The 27649-nt window shown below is 32.9% G+C and overlaps 2 protein-coding genes across 4 annotated transcripts in view; one reads left to right on the forward strand and one right to left on the reverse strand.

Moving 5' to 3' along the window:
* The window catches only part of LOC123711436 (synaptotagmin-5-like), a 31973-nt gene extending 11565 nt beyond the window's left edge, over positions 1-20408 (reverse strand). Inside the window, exons 1-4 of one of the 3 annotated variants that reach the window (XM_045664020.1) lie at positions 20275-20408; positions 19455-19747; positions 3000-3167; positions 184-327 (exon numbers count right to left, since the gene is read on the reverse strand). In XM_045664020.1, coding sequence (XP_045519976.1) covers positions 184-327; positions 3000-3167; positions 19455-19747; positions 20275-20278 — 609 coding nt within the window. In that variant the 5' untranslated portion in view covers positions 20279-20408. Of the gene's footprint in view, positions 1-183; positions 328-2999; positions 3168-19454; positions 19748-19860; positions 19908-20274 lie in introns of those variants that run through there. The other 2 variants (XM_045664021.1, XM_045664022.1) reach the window with 2 other exon arrangements.
* Positions 20409-22483: 2075 nt separating this feature from the next.
* Positions 22484-27649, forward strand: part of LOC123710661 (venom dipeptidyl peptidase 4-like) — a 39431-nt gene continuing 34265 nt past the window's right edge. Inside the window, exon 1 of the mRNA XM_045662702.1 lies at positions 22484-22511. The gene's annotated coding sequence lies outside the window, so the exon portion shown is untranslated. The remainder of the gene's footprint in view (positions 22512-27649) is intronic.

Here is a 27649-nt window from a genome sequence, read left to right on the forward strand (position 1 = left end):
GCCGTCATCAGATTTTGAAGTTGTATCGCTACTAGATTGTATTGTATGTGTATTGTAGATATATAGTTCCTTAGCTTGTGTGCGAATGTAGACACTGCCGATGCTTTACTAAGTTTCCTTATAATTCCATAGTAATAAATAAATTGTATTAGAAGACTTATTTGTAATACAAACATTACTTACGGTAGCTCTTGAGGTGCCGCTATCCAGACTGCTCTGTGACGAAATAGAGGGCGTGCGGGCGAGCCTCGCGTGCGGAAGTGACGTTGCAGTTCGCGTTTCACTTAGCGGTTGAATGCGACAGTGCTCCTTTGGTATCAGCATTTCCTGTGGAAAAAAAATGTATATACTTTTTGACAAAACACTGGTCACTATTTTTATGAGTGTGTGGGTTATTGTTGTAATTGATTGTGTCTGAAGTTGTACAAAAAGTAGTCGTAAATACCTTATTAATCATGCCACTACGTTTTCTGGGGTAAAATTTAGATTTAGCCTAGTCAAGACTAGGCTAAATCATCATCTTGTAACAAAGTTATATTTTAGTATAAAAATAACGCATATTCTACTAGAATTGCGTTAAAGATGGCATGGGTATCGGAGAACGCGGAGGTATCAAGATTATTTACCAGCACATCTCCCGAATTTACCATTTACGGGGTTAGAAAATGCTAAATTCGTGACTTTTAAAAATAAGAATTTAAGATAAGATTTATAGATTGATGAAAAGCTTAAAACAGCCTTTACCTAACTTCCGTTTTGGGAACGTGATCCGGACGAAATTTCGATATTCATCCCACCCACTTAATTCTCGGATCTGATAATCATTGTCTATGGATATGACAGAAACCCGTGCTCTTGACGTATGTATCTCGAAAATTCGGTTAATTATTGTGTTGTATATAGTATATATATGGTTTTATTACGATAATTTATTCTTATAACAGGTGGAAGTATCTATCTATCACAAAGCAATGCTGCAAGCATGCTATCGTTATTTTCAATACGAAAAATGTGTAATGTGAAAATAGTCTTTATGAAGAAACATATAGAAAACGAGTTTGTGTGGCAGACGCATTTTCCTAATTCCAATGCATAATAGACTTATTTGAGTGTCTGTTTAATTTATCATTTATATTTATAGGTGTTCTTTTTCTTTCACAAAAACAAGGGTGTGAAAGCAAAATCGTCAGAGAAAGTTCTAAATAACAATTTTATTCTAGGTTTCAGCGATCCAACAATTTTATTACCAACTAACCAATCGGGAAAATTGACTCGAAGTTGTTTTCCTGGGTACAAAATAGTAAAAGCACGTCAATATTTAGTGCCTTAGGAACAGAAAGACATCTTATTATTCCTACTTTTAAGAACCAATAACATTTTATTCCGTTCGGATTCAAGGTCTTGTAAGTTACTTTTTTTTTAATAATAATCAAAGGCGCTACAACCTTTTTAGGTCTAGGCCTCAGATTCTGTATCCGTTTCATGATTATTTGTAAATTGAATAGGCAAGTAGGTGATCAGGCTTCTGTGCCTGACGCACGCCGTCGACTTTTTCGGGTCTGAGACAAGCCGGTTTCCTCACGATGTTTTCCTTCACCGTTCGAGCTAATGTTAAATGCGCACATAGAAAGAAAATCCATTGGTGCACAGCCGGGGATCGAACCTACGACCTCAGGGATGAGAGTCGCATGCTACAGCCACTAGGCCAACACTGCTCTTTTCCATTTTTGTAAATACCTGTCCGAATAAATTACGTGTTAACGCGTTTGTAACTGCTATTTGGAATAGGCTGTTAAAACAGCTACCAGGTGTTTTTTTAGCGTAACAGACACGTCAAAGGGCAAGGATACTCCCTTCCAGCTAGCAAAAGCCTCCCAAACTATACTACTCTGTTTCGATAAGATTAACATAGAATATACGAGTAGGTGGTATTTGACTTAATTTATAAGTAGTAAGTTGTAAGAAGTTTGTAAGTCTTGACTAAATTGTAAAGAGAATAACTATTTGACGAGAAAATGAAAGAAACTATGAATATGAACGTTGAGGAATGTGTACAGCACAGTCGGTATAAACATCCTTCATCCACCTTCAACGTTGGTTGTCCTGCCATGAATACCTGAGTTTGCGGTTGTGAAATATTACTCTTGAATAATATATCAGAAAGTAAATAATTAAGACAAGATAATAATGTCTGAGGTACAATAGATGAAATTAAATGCCCGAAGAAGATGAAATTAGATCCATCACAGAAAGCAATTACATTGAAGTATTTATTGATTGGCAGAAAATACATAGGGCATTTTGAACGAAATATGTACACAATATGAAATGTTATAAAATTAATGAGTTCAAAAGTGTTACTATAAAAATTAAAGTACCTATAAAAATGTAATAGAAAATATTAAATTATATAACTGCATGTCCTAATAAGAAGCCGACTATTTAACAAATAATCTCACAAATATTTGTGATAAGTTACTTACTTTTTTATAATGATGCAAAAATCGTAAATTCTTTCTCCCGTAAAATTTTGTATTTTTGTTTAATAACGGTTTCGAATGAGAGCGTCAAGAAACATGTGTGGTGTAAATTTGCGTGATAGGATAAGTAATAGTGAGATACGTGAGCAGTGTGGTTTAAAAGAGGACGTAGTGATACAAATGGGAATGCTTGAGTAGTTTGGCCTTGTAGAAGAGGAAGAGAAGTGGATGAAAGAGAAGTGGTAACAAGGCAACTGTGGATAGTGAAATTGTTGGGTAGGCCTTGAGCTGAACGAATTCAGGAGGTACTAAAGAAAGGAAAAGTTAAAACATCAGATTACCGACGTGGTGACTGTCGTGCAACATGAAAGTGGATGAAGCAGGAGAATGATGAACCTATCCCTTTGGGAAAAAGGCGTTAATATATAAATAAATAATAATTGTTAATGCTATTGAAGGTGTCCTTGGACACCGATCACATAGTATAAATAAATGTTTTATATTATGTGCTATACATACACTCGGGCTTCCATGTGACTTGTCATCACCGTAGCTGTCAGTTGAGTTATGACTCTGTCCGCTGCTGGCACTGGATGTCCGTTCTCTGGCTGCCCGAGCCCATGATTCAAGCCGTTTCTGGGCTGCCCACACACTTTGTGGGCCCAAACCACTCATTTTTACCGATATCTTAACAGTTAATACATTATTGCTTTTACACTAATTACTTCAAATCCGAAAATACGTTTCTATTTAGGTCGGTATTCGTTGTTATATTGTTTTTTAAATAGGCTAAAACATTATTTTATTAGAATGAGAGCTATTCATGTGTCTATCAGAATGATTTACACAAACATAACGGTAAGAATGCGGGTAATTAACCCTTTCCGTTGCTATTATTAATAGTTAAATGCTTCAAATATTTTTAAAGGAAATTATCTACTAACATAGTTCATGATATGGCTAAAATATAATGTGTTTTACGTCTTTTATCGATATAAAATAAGGATAAGTTGTTATATAAATAAGGATAAAGTTTAAAAACAGGATTTTAATTGTTTTGACATTTTTATACTTCATTGTTCGCTTAATTTGCTTTATTGTAGGAAATATATGTAGAAAACCTCTACAGCATCAATTTTAAGCATTTTTTTTCCCGGAACCGAACCAATATTTCTGAACTAATTCGACTAAGGGTTCTTTAAGAAAATAGCGTACCAATTCCTAAAAGGCCTGCAACGCACTTGCCAGCCCTCTGGCAATGTTGCTGACCTAATAATATTAGACAAATACGTTTGAAGCTGAGACGGTCAATTAAAATAATATACGTTAATTCTTAATTATTTACCTAATTTAATATTAATTATCCGACTAAATACTCCTTCTTAATCCGTATTTCGGTCTGTCTGTTATTATAAACAACTTACGAACTGGCTTTAGCGGAATTTAGCATTTTATTAAGACAACGACCAAAAGTTTTAAGCTCCGGGCTTCGTTTGTTTGCGGGTTATTTTTATTTTTCCCTATTATAAAGATTACAATAATTTTAATTGAATAAGAGAATGGGGAACGTTATAATTTTTATATAGCTACCATATTCACAATCGTTCAATTCTTTATAAATTGAAACTGTATTATAACAATTTAATATAATACAAATAAATACCTTATAAAAGTCTCGACTAGATATTTAATTATTATTTTATAATTATTGCATACGAGTTGTAAGACTTCATAAATATATTAAGTGTTACGTGTACAGCTTAAAAATTTTGGGATAAAATTATATTACTTGCTTTTCTCGACTGCTGTAAGGACCACTTAAAAGGGTCAAATAGTCGTCCAAAGTGTTTTGAAAATATATAGATTATTAAGATTACGCTTCATACAACAAGCTATACTCTGCGTAATATATTAGAGGCCAGAAGCAGAACATATAAATATATAGAAAATTCTACATCATAAATTTTAAGCTTTTTAAGGCATCTTTTCCGGTAACTACCTTCAAGAAAAAAAGAGCGTACCAACTCTTAAAAGGCGTGCAACGCACTTGCGAGCCTTCTGGTAATGTCGCTGACCTCATATCGGGTGGCGCAATAGAACGTGCATTTATTAAGTATAGGCTAAAAATAAATAGATTATTACGATAATGCTTCTTAAAACAAACTATAAACTGAGTAATATATAAGAGGCCAGAAGCAGAACTTACAAACACTTTGTAAAACCTATAAAGTAAAAAAGGCTTATATATCTTTATAACAAAAAAATGAGATCCTTTTCAACCAACTAACATGGTAATAAAAATGTAAGGTAATAAAAGATGGTGAACAACCTTATAATAGCTTTGGGCATCCTATCTATGGCGCCAGAGCGGCTGTCAAAAGTAAGCATCAAACACTTCTTTGACCTTCATAGAAGGTTATAGTTTTCGAATGTTCCTGAAAATTCGTACATAGAGGTGATATATATACTTGAAGACCGGGCCTTAAAGAACTAAAGTCTTTTTTCCTTTTTTTTTAATTTCTATAGATTACAATAATTATATTTTACAGTTCTTCCGTTTAGTTCCAAATACTACCTCAGTATAGTTCTCATGGTTACTCAAATAAAGTGTTACTAAAACGTTAACTATTCGATCTTACGTATTATTCGTGAGACTTGGCATGTTTCGAGTGTGTTTTATCAGAAGATGCTCTTGATTCAGAATCATTACGCGGGTTTACGCGAGTACTTAAAAAGTGGAATTCTTAAAACTTTACCTATAAAGATACGACAAACTGATGAAAGAAAATAACAGTAGGTAAAAGGGATACATATGTCATTATTGGAATCCAGAGGAAATTAGTATATATTCGTGGCAGATGGCGTGAATATAGGAAAAATTTCAATAGATTCTTTATTATGATTTTTATGATGACTGTAAAGCGAAACCACACTTATGGAAACAATGTATTCAATTCTCGAATATTTACACATACACCATCACTTCACCCTTCGTTTCATATTTTAAGCCCCTTGATTTTTTCGGATTTCGTGAACAAAAGGAAAGCACGTTTTGAAAATGAAGACGAGAATTCTCATTAAAATCCAAGTATGCTTAGATGGCACATTTCAATAGTACTCTGGTATCGAAATGATACGCTCACAGTTGTAATAATTTCATTTGTTTGATATCATGAACAATAGAACCGCATACGAGATAAAATAAGAATGTCGTTAATGACCTGCCTGAGGTGTGTCTGTTTATTTTTGGTTTCATTAGAGACAAATTATGACTACGAGCTTTGGATCGACATGTTATTGCGTTATAATACGAAAAAACCTTACAATAAAATTCTGATTTGTTACATACAAATGTTTAATTCTTAAGGTCCTATGACACACATTTCTATGTCTGGATTACGTTTTTTTGGAAACCCTTTAGAGGTGAACTATTGTCATGTTGGGATGATCGCAACCAGGACCTCTGGATTATAGGCTGTTAACGTTATCGACTAAACCAGTTCCATATAATAATCAGAAATCATATATGTAAAAGTGGAATATGATTTGAAAAAAATACAGATTTTAACCTTAATTCAACCCAATCAGGTCACACAAAACCGTTGTTTCTATAATCAAAATAATTTCTATAACAATAAGTAAACCGTTTATATTTATAGTTTAATTAAGTAAATTAAAAATCGATTTCAAATAAATAAATTTGAAATAAACACGAGAATGGACCTTTTATCGCTAGACAGAAACACCGGCTCACAGACGTTGCGTGGGCGCTGCGCTTACTACGATTTACGATGTCTGTTAGATGTAGGCGTTTGTTTGTATTCTATTGCCTATCAGTTGTAATTTAAACTTTTAATTGGAAATAATTAGAAAATGCAACGTTCAAGTTTTTAAACCTTTTGATATCGCGTATGATTTCGTTAATAAAAACAGTGGTTCGTTTACTGGTGATGTTTGAAAACATCATATATTGCATAAAATACAAATTATTTTCGGTATATTATAAATCTTCATGTTTGAAGAGACAGGCGTGTGTTTTCATCAAACAGTTAAAGACACTAGCATTTATCGAGGCGAAAAACGGGGCGTACATCTTAGAGGCTGGGCCAGTATGGGCTAACTGTTGCGCGCAGAACCTTTGAGATTATCTTGCCAGATAGCGATTTTATTTAAATAACCACTTAGTAATTTGCTGGACTTGATTCCATTTGCGAACGTTGATTGCAATCTTCTTAAAGTTGAGATTATTTGGTACTACGTATTTCAATTTGAACCGACATATTATAAAATTTATATGAAATTTACAGATAGAATTTTACGCATATTACATACTACCTATAGATTTATTGAGCACGGAATTGGAAGATTAACAGCACTATTTCTAACACTGGAGCGAAGCCGCGCGGTGTGCACCGCGGCTCGCGCAAACTGACGTGACGCCCGGGGCTCTCCTGACTTGCCTCCCTCGACCTTCCCCGGCCACAGGGTAGAACAAGCAGTAATTCAAGTGCTTAAGATAGTATTTCATTTATATTCAAAACGTTTACGATATGAGGAAATCTTAATACATAAATAGGTCTAACTGTCATTGACTTTCCAACGGACAATATGAAGAGATTCACTGTTGGCAATATTAACTGTGTCTCGTATTTCGCTATAAATTCAGTTTCGAATGTAGCCAGCCGTATAATTGTTCCAGGTCGCTAGCAATACTTTGAATTTTATTGTGCACTTTCATTTGCGTGCATTGGTCTATAAAAGATGGTCATGAAAAATCTATTTTAGATATCTTAATTGATTTGATATTAATAGTCAACAACTAACTTCTTTATATTTTAAGTAGTAAGTGTTCTGGTACATGGAGGCAGTGTCTCAAGCATATCCTAAGTATGGCCGCGGTACTAGGTGGCTAGGGCGGGTGGTTCACGTCATCTTTCTGAGCAACAGGTTCGGAAGGTCATACAGAGCGCCTCGGGAATACAAACACTCTTTATAAGACGTACTCATGTCTACAGCTGAGATACTAAAATCCAAGTTTCAGTATGATTTTATATATTCACGAGAAAATTCCATTCGGAGAGCTTCACACAAAATGTTTTGCTCGTAGGTTTGAAATTCTCTAAGTTTATTTAATATTTTGTAATATTGTCAAACCACTAATACCTGTACCTATAATAGTGTATGCTAGGGAAATTTTAAACCAAATAATAATTCTCTTGTGGTGGCTTAATTAAATCTTTTAACTTACAAGAATAAAATGTTCATTAAAAGTGACGGGAAAACATAAATCTGTCTAAAGCTTCCTTGTTACTTACAGCTTGAATTTATTATAATAAAAATGAACACTTTCAAAAGGATTTCGCTACGAGCTGGCTTAAAACCAATGCAACTTAAAAAATGGATTTTGTATTTTACTACGAAGTCTCTCAGGGCTAGGTACTTTTGAACTATAGTTTTGAAACAATAGTAGTCAAGTCAAGAGAAAACTGTAATTTTTAGATTTTATCTCTACAGTAGAAAATAGCACTTTGTTTAAAATAATGTAGTTTCTTCGGATTTGAAAAAGGGAGCATATCGATTTGACCAACGACTATACGGTGTTACCTAGGCACAAAGATATTTAGTAGTTTTTTTGTACTCTTAATTTACTTATAATATTATTAATTTATGTGATTTTCTTGTATTAAATTATAATTGGGTATGGTATAGGCTTCTATGCACTTGACCTTTTGACCACTTGAATTACTTAAGTCAAAATCAAATATCATTTATTTATTTAGGTAAGACAATGTACACTTATGAACGTCAAAAAAAGAAATATACATTAAATGCTTCTAATTTTACATTTACCAAGTGTAAGATTAAGCGCTATCCACGACTTCCTCAGACCTCATGTCAAAAACATTAGATTTACCATTGAAATTGAAAGTTACTCTAAATCTAAGTATAGCCCTGTCTACCATCTACAGCTAGCTTTCGCTACACGCCATGATGCGAAGAGAGGATTATAATAAGATTACGATTTTTTACCTTAAGGATGTGCGTCAAAGTTTACTCACTCCCTGTGTGTCTTACACTTGATGGATCAGAAAGTGAAAAAATCTGTTAGTCACAAAGCCTATGATAAAAACCTATTAATTTTTAATTTTCTTTACTGAGACATCATGGAAAATTACTATCTAGCCTAACTTAAGACTAATAAGTAATTTAACTTAATTTACTAATAAGGATATATAACATAAAAATGAGTCCAAAAATACTACTTTCATAAATGGTAGATACTCTGTTGTTGTGTTCTATTTTTTTATACTCACTTATTCACATGAATTGCAGAACTTTTTCAGAATTTGCAGAACGAGAATTTACGTGTAATAAATGATAGAATGATGAACTATACCATATGTAGTTATGTATGAAACCTACCTTTGTTTGCATTAGCCTCCCTTGTGTGCAGACATTTACTACTAAAACATAGTTTCCCATACTCTATAGATATAATATATATGTTGTTAATGACATTGTTCGTGTGTAAAAGTTGCATAAATAACCAAAATCTCTTTTATTTTTCTTTGTATTTATCTATAGCACATTAAAAGATAAATCTATCACAGACATACAAAATATAGGTAAAACAGTTAATAACTTAGAAGTAAAAAAGTAAGTGAAATTATTTTCAATTAATTGACATGATAAATACATCCCTTGACGTTTTCTAACCCTATCTACACGTATATGCACACATTTACTACTAAAAAATTATATATTAGTAAAAAAATAATTATATTATACGTTGCACTAATAAGATAAATAATAATAATATATGTGTATAAAATAATTAATAAGATGTAATATTTTATTTTAAATTGCTCATCTGGTGTTAAGTTCCTACGAACATGATCTCATGATGGCTCGCGAGTGCGTTGCCGGTCTTTTATTGGTACGCTCTTTACGTCGAATTGGTTCGGTTCTTCAGTGGAATCATGATAATCATTCTTCATCGTGTAATAGACGACGTAACGAAAACAGCTTTAAGTGTCCCCTTGAGATAGTAACTGGCACCCGTAGTTACATTTTAAATTCAATTAAATTTCTCCAAAGTACTTACAGTATAGTTAGGGCATCTAAGGTATTCTACTTTGAACCTTTACTTAGCCTGTCCCCTTGAAAACTATTTGTTCAAGTTTAATGATACAACCTGAGATTGGTAACGCATGAAGAAGGCAATCGAGAAGTCGGTTTCAATGTCTTTTCTTTGTTTGACGGTGTTACAAATCTTGGTTAATATTTTCTTCGCTGGATAAAATCGATCGAAGACAACGTATTTTACTAGTCAGTCACTATGGCTACAGTAGCTACAGGAACGGAGTTTAAGACGAAAAAGTAAAATATTTTGTTGTGTTGGTTATTCTACTTTTCATCTGTTTATTTGACGTTATGAACATAGATAATAAATTGAACATTTAAATGCATCTCGCATATCTGGTTTAGAGATTAAACTCAGGAAACAACATAGTAGCATAAAAAAAAACAAAAAAACTTTCAATTAAAAAGAGTGGTGGAGAGTTTATTGCCAGTTTTTCTCTTCCGTTCTACGTCCTTGATTTGAGAACTGGCAGTAAATGTAAATTTAGAAGCATTTCATGTATATTTTTTGACGTTTGTACACTTATGTACATTGTGTTACCTATATAAATAAATGATTTTTGACTTTGACTTTATTATTTGAAAGTTTTTAGTTAAAAGAGAAACAGTGGTGGGTAAAAGCTAGTACTTTAATAACTAATTATATCACAACCACACGCATTTGCACATTTTGCATCAACAATATTACGTACTTTTAAAATTAAACTCAATTATACACCAACGTTAAAACAACTGTAGGAATTTATTCTAAATATTGTGAGAAAAATGCTGTAAGCCGCCATTTTTCCAATATAGTGGAAGCGATAAGATACGATGTGGCATGTGTAAGAGGCATATAAAACAAAATTTCCTAAGTGAACATCAAAATTTGTGAAATTTAGGTTTTGAAGAAATTAAGGTTTTGAAACTGGAAAATTTCCCAAAACTTAAGTAAATTAATTGAAAAAATCGTTTTACATTTGTTTTTTCAAAACAAATATGAATTAGACCAACATGTTGTGAAAACCACACATATATATCATATAGTCGAGGCCATTTTAGGCATTAACAAATATATAATGAATGTTGCGGCCGCATGAACTTTGATATTTGGAGTTTATGTACGGCAATTATCGCGTGGCTTTCAGCTTTCACTGTGGGATTACAACTATAATGAAAATGTCATCTAAATAGATATACCAACTTGCGCAACCTTTCATATCGCATTTGTTTCTTTGATATTTAATCTTTATAGATTTCTTATCTATTTTATGATTTATAGATTTATCACGTTTACACCATACAAGAAAATCTTTGTACGCCATTTAAAGAAAATGCTTAAAGTTTTACGCCGAAGCCGTTTTCAAATTTAATATTAACAGTATGTTTAGTGCACTCCATATACGAGTGTTAGCTTAAAGGTTAAAGAACGAAAATATAAATGAAACATTTATTAACACGCATACACTAACGCAATAACAAAGAAAGATAAAATTACGTAGATATAACAAAAACAGGTATAGTACCATTCATTTGGCCTCACTTACTATGCTCGTTGTGGATACTTGTGCAAGTTTGTGACCGTAGCGCTTTCAGGGAGACCATTAAGTATATGAAGCGTAGAATATCATATCGTAGAAGTAAAAATAGTAATATTATTTACACTCCAGCCCTATAAGGTCTTAGAATGAATTAGTTTCGTTAAGCCAAGTTTATAGACAAGTAGATCATCACCCTTCTGCGCCTGACACATGTCGTTGATATTTGGGTTAAAGACAGATTTCTTATGATCTTACCATACCGTAAAAGTAAGTATTATTTGCGCGAAATGAAAGCATCAGTGAACAGCCTCAGTTCCAATGCAAGACGTCGCATGAAAATATAAATTGTTAAAGTTATATATTAGTATAGTGTGATAACTTAGTAATAACTAAATAATTTACGACTTTGGTGACGTTTGTACACTTTCGGTAGAATTTAAAATCAATAACGTAAATAATTAATAATGTTTACTTGAACTCAAAGGACACTCGAGGAACTAGGAATAAGGATAATTAATATTAAATTTGGGAGGTATTTATTAGGTCCTTTAAAATTTGTCTCATGCGGTAATTTCGTGAGTTATGCCTTTGTGGCTAGGCGCTTTACAAAATGTTTCCTTGTTATTTAATCCTTGTATATATATATACATTACAATATATATATAAATTGTAATCAATAATGTTATAACTTTAATCATCATTAATATTTAATTATAATTAGCATAATGTTGAGGGGCAGCCAATTTTTTTTTTAATATTATTATTTTTTGTGTTACGTTATACAAAAAATTTTAAAAATGTGTGTATTTATTATAAGTACATATTATGCATTACAATGTGTAAGAGTTGGGATTTGGGATAAGTAAAAAAAATACTGATGTCAGGATTTCCAGCTGGGAGAGCTGGAAATTGAATGAAAAAGTTAAAAATAAATTCCTTAAAAAATATATTATATAATTTTATTAAATCTTTTTTGTTGTGTGTGTGGGTGCAAATGTGTGAGGGAGTCAGTGAGTGTATAAATTAAGTGAGTCACATATTAGGTCTCAGAAGCATATATCCAACACTGCGTTAGGTGTGTTCATAAGCCATTCCTTTAGTCGTATTTTTAGATTGGACGGTGAGCGGGTATATATTAAGCAATTTATTTATAATTGATTTTTTTTTAATTTTTCGTCAGTAATAAATGTGATGTTGATATGAAAATAAATGCGAACTTTTAAAAAGTTTTCGAATATGCAATATTTATGTGTAACTTTACTAATATTAAAAAATTACAGATTCATACCAACAAACCAACAAAATGTGTGAACAATGATCAATATTATTTTTAGTTTTATATAAAACGTGTTAAGTCCATTTAAACAGAATACAAAATGCACTAAACACGTGATGTAAGATGGATATCGGAGTTACAGTAACACGACATAGAGTAATGTACACACCGGATCCAGAGACAAGTTGTTATTGATTGATGAGCTAGAAGAAGATATATTGACATAAAATATGGATCGGTTTCTGCTGAAATGGTTAAGTAATAAGTAGTTTGCCTCTCCGTCTACATGAAAATTTTTTTAAAGGTATATTTTAACAAAGAATTCCAATTCCATGCCTTCCTATAGTTTTCTGTGTCCTATAAAATTTGGTAACTTATTCCATATTTTAACAATATACCGAATCATATTATGTATATAGTCTTTATCTATTCTTATAGGTGAGCATTTTTGCTGTTTGAGTTAGGTTATGATTGGTGTAGAATGGTAAACTTCATTAATAATATGAATAGTTATTGCTAGTTCACACTAGTGTTTGGTATCTTACTTATAAAAATGCTTAACACATTTTTGATATATACTTCAAGCAAAATAAAAAGCAGGAACTTAATTGGAACCCGCAAGAAATGCGGAAGCGTGGCCGTCCCGTGGCAGATTTGGTGGCAAATAAAACGGAAAGACTCGAAGCGAGGTGAAATACGAGTCTCAAGACCGAACTCGTTGGAGTCTCACTGCGGACGCCCTCTGCCCCATCTAGGGGTATAACATGTTAATTAAGGTAAGATTAATTAGCTAATAGCGCCTTTATTGTAGCATTACATATAACAAAATGTTATCGCGATAAGTTTGAATCACTCAAGAGAAGCTTATTACAAAATCCCTCTCAGAAACTTTAAAGCGTACTTGCGCATAATGACAGCTTTATGCTTCTAGTTTTATAACCTCAACTTTATGGAACGCATTTGAACGGTTTTATTTTATCGTCTTTTCTCGTTAAAAAATTATATTATCGGCGAATGTAAATGTTTTATTCATCGATAGGGCTACTTTCAAAGTGGTTTTACCCCAATTCGTATTGATAGTGTAATAGTTCCAGTTCTGAGACCCATAATTGACAATCAACATCCCTAATGCACTGAGACAAACTGAGAAGAGTGGCAGCAGCAAGTCAACATATCGGGTATGGCTTTTCAATACAAGCACAACCTTCAGTAATTAAGATTACGAAAAAGAACAATTGTTAAGTTGCAGTTCCCTACCAGAAACATGGCTATTAAAAGGAATGGTTCTTGCTAGTTCTTCTTGCCCGCTCTATGCCCTTGCCTAGAAAAATCGTTATTAATATTCATAATAAAATATAATGCATACATACACAGTAATTATTAAATGAATATTGATTTAAATTAGCTTGAGAGCCGTGGTTGTGGCTCAGCGTTCGACCGTGACGCTGTTTCCAACCCTGGAGACTAATGCTTTTTTTTGTGGACACAATACTTGTTAAGATTAGTGAAATGGAGCGAAACATCGTGAGGAAACTTGCTTGGAGTGTCAGGCAAAAGGCTTAGCATGCGAAAAGGAAGTTATCATGAAAACTGACGCTGAAATGTATACTGTTTTTTTTATACTTAGTATCGCGTAATGGCTAAACTTGGAACTTTTATATGATGAATTGAAATTTTAACTTAATTAAAACGACGATTCCTTTGCGTAGTTAGAGATCGAGTTACTAATAAAGTTCAATTTAAACATTATTAAATAATAATATAAGTGGAAAAGGGGTAGAAAATAGACGAGTAGATAGAATACTTTCAGATAATAAATTCATCAGGTAATAGACACGATATATGATATAATTGCATCATCAGTCTTGCCAGACTAAGAAAATATTTATGCAATAATTTCTATGAAATATCTAGTCTAGACATAAGTACTGAAACAGAGTAAAAAAAATGTTTTCTATTGCAAATAACATTGAGTACTTTTAGAGTGTATTAGTTAAATACATAAATATAAAACAATTTAAAATATAAAAAGCTTATTCGAGCTCCATTGCCTGCAATACAGTCCTTTAAACGTTGAGGCCAGATTTCAATATAAGCACGCACTCTTTCCATAGGATAATTCTTCACTGCCAATCGTACGGATTGTTGACTCCAAATTATAATGGCATTACAAATTATAATTATAGAGCCGTACTGATCATAAATCATAATCCAGCGGATTAAGATCGGGACTAGACGACGGCTAGTCTTCGGCTCGAACTGAGACCAAACTTTATGACCCGGCGCCCAGTCTTGCTAAGGACCATTCTTGGTTATTGAAAATGGTGTTGTTAAGGGGCTTTACTACCTTCTCAAGAATGATATCTTGATACACTTGTGCCGATGTTTTGATACCTTTTTCATAAAAGTATGGCTCAGTCACTCTTTCATAGCTGATACCCCACCAAACCATCTCCAACCAACGGACAAAGAACTTGATAACCTATGTAATCGTTAACTAGTGTAACATAGCGTTTAATATGTACCCTTTTTACAAGGCTTTGTAGTAAAGGTTAAAAATGTTACCTTACGTGATATTTACTCTACATAATAATGCAGACATTTTATTCGATTACTCGAGTAACGTGATAATGTATCACGTTATTGCAGAATGAGGTCAACTAACCTCTGAGATTTGAAGGTCCTTGGTTATTATAGATATTTGGAGCCTGTTGAACGCGGCAACAAGTGCTGCATCGATCAGGGTGACGCACGAACGCCTCCCCCTCCCTTGCGTCCCTCGCTCCTCAAATGATTCAAATTACGAAAGCAATTTAATTATTCATGGAAAATGTTTGCAACTCCTTCTTGTAAATAGTTTTTAATTTAATACAATTTATCGTGCTTATTCGAAGACACTAACGAAAGAGAAAGTTATGAACCTGATTTGATTGCGTAAGAAAACTTAATAATAAACGTAATTCAAAAAAATACCAATTAATTAGTTAACATAATTTACCTATATTGTATAGAAATGCATGGATACATCAAAAATTACTGAAGTGCTTTGAATTATACTTGAATTAAAGAAGAAACATAATAAATTAACAAAATATACAGTTTTCGAGAGTACAAGTGATAAACAAACATACAAACACAATACCTTTTGTACTCATTTGAAATTAAAATTATATTCTAGTCCAAATTACTGGTAAAAAATAACGAATTATTTTATATAGAAAAATCTATAGGAACATAGTTTTAACTTGATATATTTTATTTATTTTACTCTTTAATGTATCTTTAATATTTTATTCCTGTTTAGTTTTGTTTAATAACTGTGTATTACATGTATTTTGCACTACTTGCCTATCTTATTTAATACATTTATTTTTTTCTTTACTCACAGTGGTTGCCTGGAAGAGATCGCTCGTAAGCGATAAGGCCGCCAGTTGCCCTCCTTTTGATTTAATTATGTTAATTTTTATTTTTATTTTGTAGTGTAACGAAGTGTAAATAAAATAAATAAATAAATATATCGTATCAGGACGACGCTTGACGAAGCTTTGTTGAAAGTCAATTTTTTTAAACAAAAGACAATCATATCTTGAATAATTGACATCAGATAGAAGTAGACAGACACCTTAACATAACTTACTATTAAGTACCGTCTGCTTTAGTTATAACTTCGGTAGTTGTTACTACTTCTATGATAATAAAAACGCAGTCGTAAGTAAATTCCACTTGCCATTCACTACACAATTACTGGCTGGCAAAAAGGCATAATAAAAGGAAAAGAGAAAAAGAAACTTTATTACATAATAAAAAAGTATTTATAGTTAAAAGAGAGAAACCTGAAACTAGGACTCCTTGTGTTATGGGCAGCTAGTCTCTTCATTTAATGATTTTAGTATTTATTGTATGTATGTATAGCAAATATGTCGTGTCGAGGAGACCATGTCCTCTAAAGCTGACCATAATTTTAAGTCTAAAGGCTTGAGGTCTAGGCAAGATGAGGGCTAGTCTTCAGTTCTTATAAAGTTCGGAACGTTGGTTTCAAGCCAGGCTTGGGTAGTTCGTACGTTGAGACCAGGTGTAGAATCCTGCTGGAAAGTCCACGGTATATTTTTAAAAAGTGTATTGATGAGAGGTTTCACAATATGATCCAAGACTGTATCCTAAAATACACTTTGGCTGAAGTTTTCACTCCTTTTTCACAAAAATGTAGTTTTGTGACTCCTTGATAAGACACGCCCCACCAAAACATCACTGAAGCAGGATGATGACCACGTCGTACCTTTCCGACCACTTGAGCATCTTCTTTAGAACTGTGAGCTTACACTTTATCATTTTGCTATTTGTAGTGTTTTTCAAATGTGAATATTGTTTCATCGGTAACGAGGTTATTTCTGTACTTTTCACCTGCGTATCGAGACAGAAGGCGTTTTGTTCGATCCAATTTCTTTAATTGTAAAGATTGATTTAGGGCATGTCCTGTATATCGATGATAAGCACCGATCTTCTGGTCGTGTTTAAAATACACAACAGTGTCCTAACGGTAACCTTCATTTCTCGCGATAATACTTTTTCTTTCCTTAAGGGGGTTTTGTGATTTTGACAAATTCTGGCTTTAACGGCATTAACAGCCTCTGTAGTTCTAACAGCACACGGCTGCCCTGATCTTTTCTGGTGTTCGACAGACGAAGTGTTGTTGTATTTGTTCATAGTAGGTACGATAAACGAACATACGGCTGATACCAAGCTTTTGAAGTGTCTGAAATATTACCGTCGGCTCCGTACTTACTTTGTGCAAGGCAATCATTGCAATGATATTTTCTTTAACACCCATTCCATATTGTAATTTAATAATGAAGCCGAAAAAATATGAAAATCGCGCAAAATCGAGAGAAGTTTTTAAAATAATGTACATGTTCCAAATTCAAAATAATTAAAAAGAAAAGTTTTTATGTAACAGTATTTATGGCCAAACTATTATATAGCACATTGTCTATTGACGGAACCATTCTACAATTCGTTCGGTAACTATTTGAATTTATCTCATTAATGCGCATTTATAAAGATAGTAACCCGCAGCCGGGGACATTAGTTTAGGAAATAATTTAATTTAGGATTATTAGCGGACTGAGTCACTGATCGAGTCGAATTATGAACACATACAAAATATTTTCATAAAAAATTAGCACACACATACGAGTATGTTCCGATTCTGTAGCGCTGGATTGTATATTGGTTGTTACATTACAAGAATTTGATATGTACGTTGAATATTTATGAGAGCGAAAAAAAATTAATAGCAATAACAATCTTTCGATTTAAAATCTAACTAAATATTTTCTTAGTTAATTTACGCAGTTCATAACATGGCGCCATCTTTGTTACAGAAAGCGAGTCGCTCTTCAGTCGGCACTCGAATGTATTAATTCAAAATATTCCTCGAGATGTCGCTTTACACGAGGATAAATTAAATAATACAAAACATTCGATTCGTTTAGTATAAAGGTGGCATTAATGCATCGTTATTTATTCTAATAAAAAGGGAGATATTATGCACATAATGAATTCTTTGTAAATCAACATATAAGAGATTTCACTAGATTTTCAGTACAATTATTTTTCTTCCAAAAATTATTCACATTTCTATGTAGCCCATATAGTAGCCGAAATATTTGAAATCCATCATAAATATCAGTCTGTTTTCGAAAGTGTTATGCAAAAAAACGATGTCCTGCGAAAGGGCAGTAACAATCCTAATTGGTAATATAATTTCATATATAGTTTTTTTATTTAATTTTCCACCTTACTTAATTGACATAAATGTAAATTACAAATTAAATAAACATACGATTAACCGAGTAAAAAAACACGTTCTCAATCGACTATGACTGTTCTTGTAATTTTCGCTCTGGTTTTAAGGTTATATCAGATGATACTATGTCGAGAATTGAAGGAAATTAAACAATATAAAAACTTAAAACATTTTATAAAGTTTTGAAATCGAGTCGATTATAGCTTTTAAAAAGTTTGTAGGTCTTTATACAAAATCGCAATTCAAATCGAATTATCGGCTATTTTCTCAACTTTGCCAAATGACGAAAATGTTTACTATTTAAACGTTGAACAAATCTTAAACGAGTCAAGAGCTGGACATAAGTTATAACTGGATTGTCAAAGTTGCTCATTTTGTCGCATGGCCCTGCTCTCTGGGGAAATATGACCGAAACTTTGCCTGATAGATATTAAGAATTTCCTAAGTTTTTTATAACAATTATGTATATATGTGGTGTAATATATTATAAAGCTTTCATTTTGAAACTACACACAGATTTTGCTGTCTGTTTGTATAATAAAAATAGATATTTATTTGAAATATTATAAACTTTTATGTACCGGGAAATGAATTTTCATGTACTTCGCATGTACGTAGATAAGTTACAATTAATACAAAAAGAAATATTTATAAAATACGAGACTACCGTAGAATTTTTATCTCAAACATAATATGGTATCAGCTATTATGAGCCCTGTGAAGTAAAAAATAAAATGCCAGCATTGGTAAGGATATAGCCGTGGGTGCGAGGTCACATTAACTTCGTTTCTTCGGACTTCTGATTCGGAAATAATTTTTCCTTATCAACGTAAAATTTGCGGCTTACGTTCGCTTTTTTGCAATTTTGATTTTTCATTTATATAAAAGATAATACGTACAAGATTCTATTTGTGATTTGGTTTATTTTTTTATATACCGATTCATCTTGACATAAATTAATATCATGCAATATACCAAGCAAGTTTTATAGCATTATAAAACATTTTAATTATAAAAAGTCGTTGGAACATCGCGCATCGCGAGCAATTTACGCAGTAAAATTGGTAACGAACAAAATAAATACGATATTTTTTATATGAATGTGTGCTCTAGAAAACTATAATGGTCTTCTATTCGTGATCAGATTTTTGGTTTCTATTTGTGCCTTGTATATCTCTTATCCCAAACAAGTATCTCAAGCAAACATTAAATATTAAACTGCTACTCACATTTGGACTAACTTCCATAGGCGCCAGCGAGGGCTTCTCAAGTTTTTTCGACCGTCGAAATATGAACAGCAAAACGGCAATTATAAGAACAGCTCCGGCGCCCAACATCGCTCCCAAAACACCACTCCAAACATATCCCATTCCTTCATGCGCAATCCGTGCTTCAGGCTTCAAAACATTATTAGCAATTTTTCTAGTAGCCCCTGCTTTCCAATCTCTATGATATTCATCCATTACGTAGTCACTGTCGTACCAAGGTGCCTCACTAAACACGTTCCCTGCCCACAGCTTATCTGAAGATAACAAAATTATACTATAGAACAACATCGATCGTATACTGCCACGATAAACCTCATTTATTGTTATGGAGCTTAGCCATAGTCTCTATAGAATTTAAAAAAGGAACCTTTCTATGGGATTTGATAGTCAGAAGCTATAAACGGCTTGGATGACCAGCTTAATATGAGCGTTGTCATTACATTATGCAGATTGTAGACATCGTAAATACGGTGTGAAATGTTGTAAAAAGCAATTTTAGACGGTTGTTTGGTTTGCTTAATTGCCATGCAAACATGAACAGATTGTAAAAACATGCGCATAGGAAATATTAATAAAAAAATTGTAATAGCTGCTAAGTCTTCATAGGTCATATAGTAATAACAATTAAATACAATGACTAACATGCATTTGATTTTAAATCAATCTAAAAACGCTATGAATTGACACGACGGAAAAGTGTTCCATATGGAACCCTCCCAATCGTAAAATACGGAAGCAAAGATTAAGTAAAAATAAAATTATTATTAAATGCAATTCTTACCCATCAGCTTTGTGTTTTGTTTTTCCTATGCCTTAATTTTAATGTTCGCGGGCGGCTGGGCGCGCGTCTGTTCTGGGCGGCGGCGTCTTATCATTAACGCGACTTGTTTACTTCGGTCTGACACAGTGAATATAATCAAGGCAGTAACAATCAATCCATAACTCGTTTGATTAACGGCCACTGTCCCCAGTCTCTTACGCCATTTTCTATTGTCAGTATATGTAATAATATGTCGTATTTTAAACATAACGTCTATATTTACTTCTAGGTCTTAGTAGCGGCGCTACGTGTAGGTTTCGATAAGAAATATATTACAACTCTCACTGATGTTTCATTACATAAAACCTGAGATGGGATTGAACCCAATGGTTCTTATTAAATTTAGGACTTAGGGTTCTTCAAGAAAAGAGGATTATTAGACCGGAAACACTCTTTAACATCAGATGAACCTCTATCCATTCGCCCCCTTCCATCGTGCGTTTTCCTAATGGGCGTGTTATATGTACTAAGATAGCTGGGAACATATACGAATAAAAATGTAGATACCCCTATGCCAGTGAGAGTAATAATACTGCCATACGACATACTGTGGCTGCGATCTGTCCCGATGTAGACATTATTGCATCGACCTAATCGAGTAATACCATTCATTTAGTTGTGTTAGCGTGGACGTCTACTAAAAGCTTGTAAGGATGAGTTCATTGTTATTCAGGGTTGATTTTCAGTGTCATCAGTTTACTTTGGAGCGTCGAGATTACATTAGACGCTGATTTTTTGATATACACTCTCGCTTCTGTTTGTTTGTATTGGAAGTGCTGGTCTTGTGGCACGGATACTCATTTGTTTCTATAAGTCAAGTCATGGATCGACATTTTGTTACGAATTTAAACTTAAGATACTGATAAAATAACCTATGATTATAATGTACTTGTATGAATTTGAAAGTCGAATTCTGCATTACCTTCTTATACATGAAAATAATTTAAGGAAACATTCCAATGTGGCAATTATATCTTTGCACAATTCGGCTTTATCTATGTAGATTTCTGGTAACCCTTTTTAGACGCAACAGTTCAGTAAGCAATAAGTGCTCATGCGTGTGTACACCTTTACAATAATGCCTATAAATATCATACGTTAATGTTATTTAGACTCGTGGACTACAAAGGTATGTGTGGATAGAAAATGGATTGTACTTTATTTAGGTATGTTAGATAAAATTTCAGTTATTTTTCTAGTATTTCCAAAGGATAATTAGGGTCCTTATAGGTTGTATAATCGCTAACTAGCAGGCATGGCAACCATATTCAGAAAGAGCCACCGTCAGCTCAGACTAGCATGTATCTGACAGAATAATCATCATATAAAAAGTAACATCGGCAATCAACTCATTCCTACCATTTAAAGTGGCTGGCTTGGATGGCATGTTCCCAGGTCTACTAAGATGAAGTGGGAATCGATTAGAATATCTTGTGTCAGTTCATCGCTAATCTCCTCTGAAATGGAGGGAAGCTGAAATGGGCTTTCGCTTGGGTATTGAACCAAATGATATCCTTCAGACCGATTGGCCTTACCTCATTCTTTCTAAAAACGTTGGAGGGGTGAGGAGACCGGTAGAAACGAAGCCTTATCTAAATTCTTACATCCAAATCAACACTCAGGTAAATCAACAGAATCATTACTCCACAACGTTGTGCCTCGCATTGACAACTGTCTGATTAAAGCATAATCATAGCACTAGCAGCATGTGGATTAGAGTCAACTCTTACAGATTGGATCAAGAATATGTTAAAACAGCGAGCTATACAGTTCACCGTGTAGTGGTACACGAAGTGGTGTCCTATCGACGCCACTGTGGAATCTAGTAGTTAACGAGCTCATAACAGAACTCAATGGTAGCAATCTCTACAGAATGGGGGTATGGGGATGACTTAGCAGTCATCAACATACCACCAGCACCTTATCTAATCTATTGAGAAGGGCCTGTTCGCGCTAAATTGGTGTCAATCAAAGAAGGATGACAATTGTCGATTTGACTTTGACACACGAAACGGAGATGGTAGGTGGTGTCCCGGCGTAATGGCGCAAGGGAGTTAAATTTTAACCGCTGTCGCGTGCGCACTACCGCATACCGTATGCGGTTTATATTTATTTACATGCATTTACATAGCATTTACTTTTTTTTTGATTCATCATTGAAGGATCCAGTGTTTTAGTGAGATACGCCACCGCTGATGGTAAGTGCTAGTTTTAGTCTTATCGATTATTGGATTCCTTTTTTTTTATTATAATGACACGCGACAGCCGAACCAGCGCATATTATTTTACCGAGGGTAGGGAGAATCTTGGATATAGCTTCCGGATACCCATGCCCACACAGCATTTTTGGTCCTTCTCGAGCCGTATATCTATCATATCTCTTAGTTAGGCATATTTATTTTTCGTATCTTCTTTAACGTATTTTAGGTGGGTATTTTCTTACCCGTATAACGACGCAATTAATATAGATTTTTTTAAATATTACATGTATTTATAAATCTATTATCCGTATTTCGTATTTACGTATTTAATAATTATGCCTGATTTGGTGAGAATGATCATGCGTAATTAATATCTACCTACATCACTTTTTTCGAAAAATTGTTTCATAGATTACGTTAGTAATAAATCTGTGTATGGTTGAATTTAATCGTATTGTTAATATTTCATTTTATTTTAATATTTTTATAATCTTAATTTTAGAATAATTATTTGTAGATAACATGGATAAAAGAACAAGAACAAACGCCGGTAAATGTTCACGAAACGAGTTGGAACATGTTCCAAGTTCCATATTATTATTTCAAGCACGACAAAATTCGTATTTTTCTAAAATTGAATCTCATATTGAATTTGGTTTAACGTCAAATCATATTATACGCTGAAATCTTAATACCTAACCTAACTTGCACTAACCTAATTTGCAGTTCTACTTCGGTTTAGAACGTTCCCTATCGCATTTGCCGCTGACGTATCCTCTCAACTTATTAAAATGTTTTCAGCTGGTGGGTTTGATCTTTTTAAATGGTCAAGTAATTCTGAAAAGCTACTTTGTTCTTTACCTTCCAATCATTTGCATCCGCAAGCAGTTCATTTTGATTCAAATGAGTGTCATAAAGTTTTAGGTGTGAAATGAGATTCAAAATCAGATAACTTCTCGTTCGAATTAAGCAACTTAACTGATCTTAAGTTACAGCGACTAAGCGTAATATGCTTTTTATCATTGCCCGTTTATGGGACGTTCTAGGTTTAGCCGCACCTTTTATACTATACGTTAAACTTCTAATAATGAAGCTTTGGCTTTTAAAACAGGACTGGGATGAAATTGCTCCTTCTAATATTATTCAAGCATGGAAGAAATTCTATATTGATCTACCCTTCCTATCTAATTTACAAGTACCACGTCATGTAGGTGTAACGAAATCTTCTTCACCCATATTTTTTTTTTGATACCAGCGAAAAGGCTTATGGTGCCGTAATTTATCTATGTGTACAATCTGATAGAAATAATACTATCCGTATATTGTATAGTAAATCTAAGATTTCACCTCTGAAAGTTGTTTCTTTAGCTCGACTTGAGCTCTGTGCTACTCCGCTCACCTCACGACAAAATTAGTATCTGCCGTGACACGCGCCTTTGAAAAACAATTGTCTGTGCACCGATAATCGCTGTCTAATTGAACGAATCTTGGTTTAGCAAGTACACGTCATACAAACTAGATGGCGCTGCAACAAATAAAATACCAAATTCATTCTTAGATTTTATTAAAACTCTATTTACAAAGTACAAACTAATATAACATTATATACATTTTATTACAAGCTTTATTATTCTTATAAATTTTTACTATCGTCTTTTTTGTTAAAAGGATACTCTTGCTTATATCTTGCAATACCCAGAGACACAAATGCTGAAAAATATAACCATTTTGCATTATTCACTTACTTACTTATAAACATAATAATGGTATAAATAATAAACATTAGTTGGTAGACACAATACTGTAGCAGAAACTTCAGAACACAAATATATTTGAACTTTTATTTTTTAATTAAATACCCTTGATTTGAGAACTAGAAGTTAAAAAAAATTATTGACATTCATACATAATACTATATTCCTATATAAATATTTTTTAAATCTATTATAATTACTATTTATAATATTCATATTTTTGCAAAAATAAGTTTCATCTAACCACCAGAATCAAGTAGTCAACCAACCAACTGACACAACAGCAAATGCTATGATGCAATGAATTTTGCCTTATCTAAGCCAAAATAATATAATAGACAAACCACTTCTTAATTTTGTGCGACATTTTAACATTACTTTAATGGAACATGGGCTTAGGATAAAATTCAGAAAGACCTAGCGCAACATTTGACTCCTGTACATGAAAATGAGTATGATTTTGAAATTGTGAGTCACAGTTCACACTGTCTTGCTTTTTTAAATCTCCTCTAGTCTAAATCAGACTGTATAGCAGTCTAATTCATTTGAAATTCTTATGTAGGTGTTATATTTTAATATAAACCTTCAATCAAAGTATATAAACTAGTTAATAATTTATTATTTCTTAAACTATATATGGATCTGAGTTCTATATAACCTACTGTAGTATGGATTTAATCAAACATAGGACTATCGAAGCGCCGATTCATATACAAATTAACCTTTTCCCTAGTCCCAATCATTAGCATAGACCGGTTCTGTTTATACTTACCCAATGACATAGTGGATATAGCTACTTTTCCAGCTGTCGTTTTATTTTGCCAAGCAACATTAGCTAAATAACCACCAATGCCGATTAGACCAACAGCACTAACTATTCTGCAAGAAGTACAGTCACGAGGACGGTCTGCAACTACGGAAGGCATACTAAAGCTTCTTCGATCCTCCTGTTAGGGTTGGGTAATTCAAACTGAAATGGCTACACTTCTCTGAACGTTCTCTGCTTTAGTCATTTATATATTGTAATCACTTTATACAATACTTTTTACAGTTTCTAATTTGTAATAAAAACCGGCAATTGTGCACTGTGAAACGCCGTATGTCCATGTTAAAGTCAACTGTCAATGTCAATTGGTGAAGTGTATTTCAGTGACAGTACTCATTTAATTAGTAAAGTTCTGAATATTAAGCTCTGCACGAATATGTCATGTTTACTCTGTGATGAACCAAAATTTTTAACAATCCAAATTACGAAAGCTGGTGGTGGTTGGTAAAATAAAAGTTACTTAAATTGTGTTCGAACTTATTAGATACTTGATCGCGAAAAAGCTCACAGGCGAAAGTCTTTAGCTAAGCCGCAAACCGAATTTTTATGGTACCTTCGGCGCCAAAGTAAACAAAAAAAAACGTTGCGAAATATATGTAATTACTAATTATATTTTAGTGTTGAAAGATCTTGTAAGCTAATTGAAACCAATCCAATCATATATAAAAAAACAAGATGTGGTAGAATAATTACTCTATTTATTGCTGTTACGACAACATAAATAATGTCAAACAATACAAGTTTTTTAATGTACCATACATTACAGTAAGGTGTTTAAGTTTGTGTTAATAATATTATCATAATTACTTAAACTTATCATTACATCGCAATGATGTTCTGTAAATAAGTATAGGTATCACATGTCAGTTTCACGTGGGTTCTTGACCCGCTTCTTGAGTTATTGTGGTGTTATCTCACCAGACACTTATGCAACAAAAGGTTCAAGCATGCAAAGGTATATCGTAACATTGAAAATAAATTGTGCAGTAATTATGCAACATGTGGTCAATTTTTATAAATCACGACAACGTCCTATATACGGTAAGTATAAACAATAGTTGTAGCGTCTCCTTAGTCTTATATACTCAGTGGCTATAAAATAAGATTTTACATTTCATTATTATAATATATATTGCCGTTCATAATTAATAAAATTCATCGAATAAAAATTTCATATGCTGAATTATTCGACTCAGCTCATAATGGGCTAATTTACACAGAATAAGGCGATCATAAAATGTTCGTCGAGAAATGTCATTAATGATTCTTCTCGACATAATTAAGATCACCTTGAACCACAAACGAGGTCCTGCACTGCTGCGGTTCCGTTCGTTAGCAAACTATGAATATTTTAAACCGTCTTTTACTGTATAGGGTACTGGATATGACTTTATATACTCTTTTAAATATGTACCTAAATATATTTATAATATTGTATTTGGGAGTATTTAAATTTAAATATAATATATTATAAATAATAGTCTTTTGCTGATGACAACTGTAGCAATGCATTGTAAACACCGAGTTATTTAAATAATGTAAAATTCGTGCTAAGTAAAATAAGGTGTTTTAAAAGGTGTTACTGTTACAAACAATTAAACGTATTTAAAAAACATTCTTATCTTTCTTTAGTGCATAAATATCGCTTTAAAACTTCTATTTGATTCGCATCCTATAAAATGAAACAAAAAATTGTTACTAAGTTCACCTTAGTTAATTGGTATTGTAAAACTTTAAAGGCTTATTTATGTTGTTCAACTGAGATACATGACATAAAATAGCAGTGCCGCGATAACGCGCACGCGACTTTGGTGTAGCCCCGCAGACCGCAATAGGGGATTCACCTCGCTTGCAGTCATTTTGTAGAAACTGTTAATTAATAATTAATTGGTCGTTTATATATACAGTAAAATCCATTGTAACAACATCGAAGGGACTACTCATATTTGGTCGTAAAAAATGATAGTCGCAACAGGCGATGACATAGTTATTAAGTACCTAATACTTAATATTGAAAGTGTGATTAATATGCTCATGTATAAAATAAAATACATTTTATTTATTTCACATGAAAATTATAGTAAAAAGACATTACGTACATACAATTATAATTTTTCTACATTAACAAAATCTGTTATTTTAGTATGTTTGTAGTTCACACAAACACTTATTTTGTCTTGATTTTTATGTTTTCGGAATATTCGGTTAAGTTAACTTATGATGTATATTATGACAAAATTCTGTTAAAAAATTTATTAACGGTCTGATATAGGTATGATGGAAACCCATCCCTACAAAGTAATACCAAGCCAAGAGTCTCTAGTTCCCGCCCATCTTTGCTGAACATGTCCACGATTCAAGAATTTACTGTCCTCCACAAAGGACTCAGGGGCATTCAATGGTTAGTAGTGCTAACTTTACTAAAATTGGAGTAATAGGAGAATCGTTTAGATTTAAGTCTTTATATTTTTATTCCAGAATAATATTTTTGATAAGTGTGAACATAATTTTTTTACGAAACATTTATGTTCACACACATCTAGATTTACTATTTC

The sequence above is a fragment of the Pieris brassicae genome, chromosome 6, assembly GCF_905147105.1.
Source record: "Pieris brassicae chromosome 6, ilPieBrab1.1, whole genome shotgun sequence".
NCBI lineage: Eukaryota > Metazoa > Arthropoda > Insecta > Lepidoptera > Pieridae > Pieris > Pieris brassicae.